At 46.3% G+C, this 9,380-nt stretch overlaps 1 protein-coding gene across 1 annotated transcript; it reads left to right on the top strand.

Moving 5' to 3' along the window:
* Positions 1–6,390, top strand: CKAP4 (cytoskeleton associated protein 4). Its single transcript, XM_057420580.1, has 2 exons — positions 1–449; positions 4,924–6,390. The coding sequence occupies exons 1-2, from the start codon at positions 96–98 to the stop codon at positions 6,250–6,252; spliced, it is 1,683 nt and encodes a 560-aa protein (XP_057276563.1). The 5' UTR covers positions 1–95; the 3' UTR covers positions 6,253–6,390.
* Positions 6,391–9,380: the final 2,990 nt, after the last annotated feature.

Raw genomic sequence — 9,380 nt, forward strand, 5'->3', positions numbered from 1 at the left:
GGCCGGCGCCCCCGCCCTCCTTCTTTCCCTCTCTCCATCCCTCCTTCCTTTTCCCTCTGCTCCCGCTCCGCGTACGACGGTGGCGGCGTCCCGCCATGTCGGCCGCCAAGCACCGGGGCGCTAAGGGGGGCAGCCCACCCGCCGCTGCCAACGACAAGAGTGCGCAGCCCGGCGGCGCCGAGGAGCCAGCGGCGAAGAAGCCGCCGGCGGCATCGCACGGCCGGGGCGGCAGGGCCGCCGGGGGGGGCGGAGGGAGCCGCTCCGGCGCTGGCCCCCGCCGCGGCTGGGCGCTGCTGCTAGGCGCCGCAGTGGTGCTGGGCGCCGCGCTGCCCGCCGGCTGGTACGTGCGGCAGCTTCGGGAGGAGGTCGGGAGGAGCGCCCGGGAGCGGGAGGCCTCCGGCCGGCAGCGGCAGGAGCTGGCCGCCACCCTGGACGCCGTGGTGCAGAAGGTAGCGCGGCGCCGGGCATCGGTGGGAGGCGGGCGGGATGTCCTGCGGAGTAGTCCCGCGGCGGCGAGCAGGGCCGCGGGTACTGGCGGAGCGGGGGGTTCACCCCTTAAAAAGGCAGCCGCGCAGGTCTGGGACAGCCCGGCTTGCGGGAGAGCAGACGTGTCCCGTACCCTACCCCCTCCACTTCTCCCCCTCCGTAAAGATGCTTTCATGGCATTAGAGGGACAAATCGAGCCTGGGCCTGCGCTTGCAAACGTGGCCTCGTACACAGAATCCTTGGCAGGGAGCGGAGCACAGCACAGCGAGGGGCCGGGCCGGGGCGGGACCTGAGGGGCAGTCCACAGTGGCGGCCGCAGGCGGCTCGCTGCCCAGCTCTCTCCTCCAGGGCTTGGGCGCGAAGCCATTTTACGCAGCGCAGGCAGCACGCTTAACCTGGAGGAGCCGCAGTTCGAGAGCCTGCTGACTGTGGTTCCGCATCTTCGACGCTCGCCAGTCACTTGAACCCGAGCGTGGCAGATGGGCTGCTCTTTGTCGCCGCGTCGAGCAGGCAGGTGTGTGCACTGGCGTGGGAGTGCGGTTGGACGTGACACCATCCTGCCTCTGTAAAACAGAACGTGTGCCAGCTTCACCAGATAGCAGAGACCATGCCAGAAACGCTGCGCCTGCAGTACCCGCCTTCCACATTCCTGCTGCTACTTCTCGCCGAGGGAGCAACACTCTCCGTGTCCATGGCAGGCCAGGGCCGCGGAAGAGCTGACAAGTTGTTGGCAAAGGGTGTGGCTCAAATGTAGTGAAAGAAATGCTGGTTTCCCTATTTTTTTTTCTCTCAGGCCTTATTAGCCCCCGAGCTGCAGTTTCACAAACAGCACTGACCATCTGGATGTGCTTTGGGCTGCCTAAAACCTTTAAAAAATGGCGTCTGTGAGGGCGTATCATCAACTTGTAATCAGGCTCCTGTCTGGGGAGTAGGTAAATTGGTTGGAAAGCGGTATGTAAAGTTATGAGTGAATCAGATCAAAGAAAAGGAAATTCTTGTCTCAGCTTGACTGCTTGCTGTGCGGATTCCCTGTATCCCTTCGGGCTGGTGGTAAGGGGACAGGGTGGTTGGGACAGGCGCTAGCAGAGATCCTCTGGTCTGTGGTGCTTCCATAAGCGAGGCAACCTGCACATGTGGATTTTGTAGGGTCAGCATTGGTGTTCCTTCTCCCTTACAAGGAGGAAAGGGAAAACTCACATGAGGGGTGAAAAGGGTTGTAAAATTCAGGGCTGTAGTGTTGTTTCTGAAGCTAATTTTAAATCCTGGGGATTTTCCTCACTGATGATTGGGTCATAAGTTGAACTAGTGAGGGTTGTTGTTTTTTACCTGTTTTTTAAGGCATTTTTACAGACTCTTTATAGGAAGGAAGGAATTGCAATGTCAAGGCGTGCAGAACCCAAGGTTACAATGCATGAGCATGGAATGCAGATGCATGTGCAGTATATGTGTCTTTGCTATATATAAGCATAGGAATTGGTACATTTTGCTGCCTCCCATCTCCATATCATTGCAGAAAATCATAGGTATATCTGACATGCTCTAGGAGACAGGTATGTACCCAGTGTTTATAAATAGTTGGTTTCAAAGAGAACTTGAAACTATTTGCCTGTATATAGCAGGTGGCTGATGTAAGACATACATACAAGTAAGGCAAAAATGGTGGGAGAAGGAGATTACACACATTTTCAGTGTAACCCTTGAAAGCTTTGCTTGCTTTGGTTTGATGTCCTTACAGAAGAATGGACTCGAGGCAGAGGAGACCAGACTGTTGTCACTGCTTTCCAAAAGTGCAGGGTCCTGCTGTGTGCCATCAGTGCAGGCTGCCATCTGGAACTGGCTTTGCTCTTCAGTCTTTTTATTGCAGAGCGCTCCTGTCCGGAGTGTTATGTGAACTCATCTGCTTTACGCATCAGTAGGAGAAAGGAAATGATGTGGAAGTTTAGTCTTGAATATGGCCCAGTTCTCTGAGAGGCCAAGGTCGTTTGGTGTTTAAACGGAAGGTAGTATGACGAGTTACAGAAGTCATAGGTGTTAGCTATAGATACATTTTTATGTGGTGTTTATGCTGTGAAACCTTTCAAGGGCTATGGTCTCAAACCTTACCAGCTGTGGACACCAAATGCACAAACTCACACATAGGTGCACATGCAAACCAGCTGTGCAGTGAATACAAACTACTATTCTGAAGTTGCAGTTTTACCCCTCATGTGCAAGGGGTTCGCTTTGGGTCCTGGTGGCTCTTGTTTAGGACAGGTCAGATTAGAAGCTGGTCTAATTTGAAGATGCCAGTCCATTTTATCATGGCAGAGCTCTCTGACCTTCATGTGGCTGCCCAGCGGGAAGTATAGGAGAATAGCTTCAGGTTCCACCACGAGCATTGTCCAAATGCAGTGGAGGAGCTGGTATAAAGTACTTCCACTGAGGAGGAGTGAGATTCATCTCCAGCAAACATATAGCAGCAGAGACCTTCTGGCCTTTGGAGAATTCTCCTGGCCATTTCTGATGCTTTTTCTTAGACTAATAAGTGAAGATAGTTAATTGCAAATATGAATCCAGTGATTTGGTTGAATGTGTCAAAGAAAAATTCTGTCATAAGAGGGAGAGGAGAACTTTGCTCTTCTTTTAGATTTCTGAAGTCCATTCATAGTGGCACAGAAAAAGGTCTGTGTGGAAAAAATCAGAATGAATGAAAGCTAAGGCTTTCATAATGAAAATGAGGTTTGTAAGTCATTGTAATGGCTGGTGCACTGCTGCAATACATATGGCAGTATTATCGGCGCCCCCCCCCCCCCCCCCCCTTCCCCAGGTTGCTTCTAGTTTCATATTTGAGCACTAGAAAATACAAGCATAGGGAATGTAAAGACATTACAGACCTTTTTACAGAGGGAAGGAGGGGAAAAAGTCATCTATATAGGTATTCTTCAAACTGCAGGGATCTATTGGAGTAAGGGTAAATCTCATCGCCAAACCCCACAATCCTTACACAGTATAGACTTCCATGAAAATCAAGGAGGATTTGGCTGGGGATTTAATCTTGCAAGAATACGTATAAATAATTTAAATAATAGATCTGTTAGGTTTTTTGAAAATAATTTCTGGGTTCAGAGTCTGACTGGGAACTGATGGAGCCTCCTTCAGTTACGAAGGAAAAAAGGAGTTCTGTGTATTTCTTTCTAAGAACATATAAAATATACTTCCTTCTATTTATAAAATAAAACCACCCCTCCAGCTGTGTATCTAATCAGTAAACATGGCAGCCCGTGTGGCATGACTGATTAATCTACCCCTCAGATACGGGGAGTAGCATGAGGCAAGGCAGCACGCATTACTCAGCACTTGCCATCCTGCCAAAGCCTTGAGGTGTTTTCTACGTGATGGATTCCTGTTGCAGCCAGTGGGAGTTCTTACATTGCTTTACAAAGTTTAAAAAAGTACAATCCCCACATGCACACAAGAAGATTTCTCCACAGTCTGAGACTGATACTCAGTGTGGCCCCCAAATGAAGTAATGCGTGCTTCCCTGGCCTGGATATTACCTTTAATTATAAGAGTAAACCAGCGTGGAGGTCACTCACCCCTTGCCTTTTTCCCTCCTGCTGCTACTAAAACCAACTGTAAAGACGTGTTTTTTTTTAACTGGACCTCCATGATCCAGTGGTAACAGCCCTCTGTATTAACCTGAGATAGATGTGAGTCAGTCCCCTTGGCAGCTGCTATGGCTTTGTTCTCTGCCTGTGCACATATACATTCAGTAAGAGTGTGTGAGTGTATGAATAATGAGGTACTAAGTATTGAGAACATTAAAGCCTTTCTATGTTTTTTATCTTAAAAAATGGCTAACAAGAAAAATCTGTGTCTCAATTGGTGTATAGGAAATGTCACTACTCCCATTCCCCAGCCATTCCCACCTCCCCTTTCCCCGTAGTTTTTCCTGTTATTCTTTCTTGTCTACTGTGAAACTTCTTTCATGTTCATGAATTGGCCTTGGGTATTACTGCCTGCTAACTTCTAAGGCTGGCTTTTCTGTATTCAGAAGCTGATGCCAGATGGTTTTTGTTTGTTTGCTTTCCCCCCTCCCTTTCCTCCCCTGTGGACTTGCAGCTTGTAGAACCAGGCATCATATAGGGGAGGGATGGCTCAGGGGCGTGGATGCAAACTCAAGAGGCTCGAATTTGATTTTTACACATGCATTTCCTGGATCATCTGTGGCAGGTCAGTGAGGCCAAGGATCCTCAGCAGAAGATGGATTTCTCTGTATGGCTGTAAGGCTCTAGATGATGGGCTTTTTGTGCCTCCTGTATCTGTTCACCATAGGGTCACCTTGGGTAGACAGCATGAAGGACTGCAAGGTGGTCATCTCATATAGTAACAAGGGCCCTAAGGACACAAGGGTGAGGATGAAATTGTAAGTATTAACCATGTGTATTTCTGTTTTAGGTGCGTTCCCTTCAAGCCACATTTGGAGAATTTGAGTCCATGATGAAAATAGCTCAGCAGAAGCAGGAGGTGACTGAGAAGGCTGTTAAACAAGGGGAGAGTGAAATAAACCGCATCAGTGAAGTGCTGCAGAAGCTGCAAAATGAAATATTGAAAGACTTGTCTGATGGCATCCACATGGTGAAGGATGCAAGGGAACGAGACTTCACATCTCTGGAAAACACAGTTGAAGAGAGACTAACAGAGCTAACCAAGTCTATAAATGATAACATTGCTGTATTCACTGAAGTCCAGCAAAGGAGCCAAGAAGAAATCAACAATATGAAAGCAAAGGTTGATTCGCTAGAGGAAGCAGGTGTGTATAAACACGAAATTAAGGTGCTAAAAGATGCTTTTGATGAGATGCAAGCATCCATGAAAACCAAAGAAAAGGACATAGAGTCCTTGAAGAGTACAATAGACTCCATGGAGTCAGATGTGTATACTGAAGTGAAAGAGCTAGTCAACCTCAAACAAGAACATGAGAAATTCAAAGAGGCTGCAGACACTGAACACCTTTCATTAAAAGCTTTACAGGAGAAAGTTCTGAGAGCTCAGGATTCTATTATGCATCTCCCTAGTGACATTAAAAGACTCGATGAAGATTTGCTGCAAGTTAAAGCTGACCTCAACAAGTGGGAAGAAAATGAGCTCTTCAGAAAAGCATTAGAAACTTTTGGGAAGAACAGTGAAGGACTTGAGTCTCGATTGAGACACATAGAAGACAGCCTGGAGTCTCTAACTTCTGCTGCTGTTCAGAACAGTGAAAACTTGCGATCCTTTCTGTCTAAGGAGGCAGAATATAAGAATAAGCTCAGTACCCTAGAACAAAGCATTGCTGCTCTTCAGGGAATCTCAGACATGGACCTAACTTCAGTCACAGATGTTCTGAAAAATCTTGGTGAATCACAGACCTCGCTGTACAATGACGTGGAGAACTTGAGGAGAAGCATCAGTGAGCTGCCATCCTCTGGTGCTCTTCAGGATGTCCAGAAGCAAATCAGTACTTTGTTGGATCAAGGGAATCTCCAGGGTGAAGCACAGTCTCAAGGCTATCTTGAAAAGTTTTCTTCTGTGGAAGGCTCTGTAGATGAACTGAGATCCTCTGTCAGCCAGGTTGATTCCGATTTGAAAATGATAAGAACTGCAGTTGATAGTTTAGTCTCCTACTCCGTGAAAATTGAAAATAATGAGAACAACTTGGAGTCTGTGAAGAGCTCAATAGATGACCTGAGGAATGACCTGGAAAGGTTGTTTGTGAAAGTAGAAAAAATCCATGAAAAAGTTTAGGCAGCGATGCTCCTTGTGCAGATAATGGATTAAGGAGAATAGCTTTTGTATGCCCAGTTTTTTACTCTTTTTAAAAGCAATTTGATACCTCCAAAGAGAATACTTTGATAATAGAGACGGTTCTGCTTATTTCCTTTATTTCTCTCTTGTGTAGTGTTTTTGGTTGTTTTGTTGTTGTTGTTGTTTTTTTAATTTCCAGAAAACGAGTTTAGTTGGGGGTTGAGTTTCTGTCACGCTGTATGGCTGTAGCTGTAGTGGTGTAACTGAGGCACTACAGCCTCATTAGCATGGACGTATTTAATGGCACGAAGGTATTTCACCAGCATGGGCATATTTCATGGCACAAAGGTGTTTCACTCTATGACATTAGATGCCCCACACAGAAAAGTTACAACTTCCGGTATGAAAAGCATACTTTTGTATGCACTGGGAATTTTACTGGTATGTTTTGGTTTAAGAAACAAATGAAGAAAACTACATCCCTGTATTAAGCTGTTCAGAGCAGTAAACCTGAAGTGTGGACCAGGTTTGAAGCAACTTACCTGTTTCTACAGTTTGGGATTCAGCCATGTGGTCAGTTTACCAGGTGTCAGCTGAGCTGTAGTATTATTTCTGTGAGTCCTTAATCTGTACCAAGGAGTTAACAAGGAGCCCCCTCAACTCCAAGGAAAGTTTGAGCTAAGTGGCATTGCTTGGGACCAAGACCTAAGAGAAGTGTTCCACCACATGGCTGGAGAGATTTGTTCTCTGTGATCACAGGCTTCTTTGGAGCATCTTCAGCTGCTGGTGCAGATCTGTGCTTAGAAGGGTCATCTGAAGGGTGAGATAACATTCAAGCGGGTACAGTCATTTTTTTGTCGTATTTTTAGACTGTTTCCACGATGGGGATGTGTCTCTTCTGGAAAGGCCTAATACAGGGTTTTCTGTAAAAGCTATCACAAATTTGAACAAGGAAAGAGAAGGACCAAATGCACCTTGTGTTCCATGTATAGCAAGCATGCTTAACGATAACAGGACACTCCAAAACACACAAAGGGGAAGATCACCGTGAAATCAGCAGAATTGCTCTAAGGCATATACATTTCCAGGTTTTCACACAGCTGACAGTAACCTGAACTCTTGTTATGTATTCAGGACTTGGTGCCTAATTGTCACCATCGTTGTTCCCAGGTGTCTGCCTGCAGCACTGGTAGCAAAGGATCCTTCTTAGGAACTGGCTGAGAGTGAGGAAAAAGTGTTGTAATTCTCTAGATGCTCATTTAAAACACAGTTTTTCATAGAGCTTTCTTGGGTTTCTATCTTTCTGGAAAGGAGTTCCAATATCCCTCCTTTTTTAAGTTTACTTTTGAACTTTATCCAAAGATTTGGTAAAGGAGTCTGCACACAGATACCTTGGAGATCCTTTGTGGGCATCATCCCACCTCAGCCTGCACTAGCCAGATCCGTGACTACGTTAGAAGAATTCCTTGAAACAGCACCTTCCAGAAGTGGTGTGCTTATGGGAACAGCACAGGTGAAAAGAAGTTCTCCTAGGTAAATAAAATATTGAACCATATCCGGAGTTGTTCCCACTGTAAACAGGAAAGAATCGCTGGCAGAGAAAGAGGGAGCCATGGCATTAAGGTAATTTGTCGCTGTTGGAACTGCACTGTTCATTGTTGACTTCTGAAGTTCTTGAACAATGTTGTTTAGGTTACTGTGAAATGAACTGTATGGCTTATTTGCGGTATTTTTAATACATAATAAACATTTGGAATATTCTTTGCACCTTTTTTTATCTGATTGCTACTTAATGTTGTGTTTCCCAGGATGCTTCCAGTGAGGTCACAGGAAAAGGCCTGGGTGAAGCACCAGATGTGGCACAGCCCTGTACTTGTTCTCAGCTTTCATAAGGGAATGTGGGGGCACTCTTAATCTGTTGTAGTTACAGGTGAGCTCGTGAAAATGGGGTTTGAGTCAGCTTAAGGCAGTGGTGTTGACCTTCAGGCTCAGAAGTCCAATATGGTACTTGTGATACGTGAAATAAGTGATTTATGCAGTGAATGAATGCTATGTCGGACACTGCCAGCAATGCCTTGGTAAGACTTCAATTCCCAGAGCATGTAGAACAGAAATAATGTGCAGAAAGGACCTCTGTCATCTCTCCAGAGTGGCTGCTGCTTTTGCATAGTTTGGAATGCTGAATTGCAAGGCACATAAACTGTTTCAGTCTTCATGATAGATGACTGTAATTCAGAAGTTTGGGAAAGGATGATTTCAGGGGTATGGGCATCATCACATCCTTAGCAATTCGTGAGGCCAGATTCACAGAAGTAGGCAATCCCTGTTAGACTACCTACCATCTAAAAGATTCAGTAGAACCTGTTGACAACAAGGTGGTCATAAGCATGCAATGGGCTTTAAAGGGTAGTAGCTGCATGATGAGGGAACTTGGAGGGTGTAAAGCCAGCAGTGCAGCTGGGCTATATTTGATCTCAAAGATGTAAAGCTCCCATTTTAGAGATGAAGTCATTATACCAAGGCACTGTGGACTTGATTAAATTTGAAAGAACTTTGCCTGAACAGCTGTGCCAGCAAACATGACGGAGATAAATCTTGTGCTGTGCAGAGGTTCTCCCAGTTGCGCATCAACTGCTGCCTCAAGTGAAATAACCTGTAAGAGGAAGAAGAGTTTCTGGGAGCCTAAAGGTGGTTTAGTGATTTAGTCTTTTTACCATCTTGTTTTGATGTAACTCCGTTGATAGTATAAATAAAACTGTGGAGAAATTCAGTGACCACAGTAAAAGCTTTCTGAGATGTACAGGCACAATAGCCTAAAAACACCCAGTGTGGGTCATCAGTTCTGCTCAGTAATGCCAAGGGCAGTTTTTCCCATTTGGAGCCCTTTGAGAAAGGTGAGGCTGAGCTGGAGAGCATCTCGAGGAGAGTGATGCTGAGAGGTAAAATGTTCTGGGATGAAAGAGAATCATAGGATCAGCCAGGTTAGAAAAGACCGTCAAGATCAAGTCCAACCATTACCCCAGCACTGCCAAGTCTACTGCTAAACCATGTCGGTGCTCAGCATGTCCTGGCAGGGACAGGGAAGGAGGTGCCAGTGCTGGTCTGTGTACACCAGCAGCCATGGGCAG

The sequence above is a fragment of the Pezoporus wallicus genome, unplaced genomic scaffold (genome assembly GCF_028554395.1).
Source record: "Pezoporus wallicus isolate ANWC-B61680 ecotype Strahan unplaced genomic scaffold, APGP_CSIRO_Pwel_v1 contig_2871, whole genome shotgun sequence".
Taxonomy (NCBI): Eukaryota; Metazoa; Chordata; class Aves; order Psittaciformes; family Psittacidae; genus Pezoporus; species Pezoporus wallicus.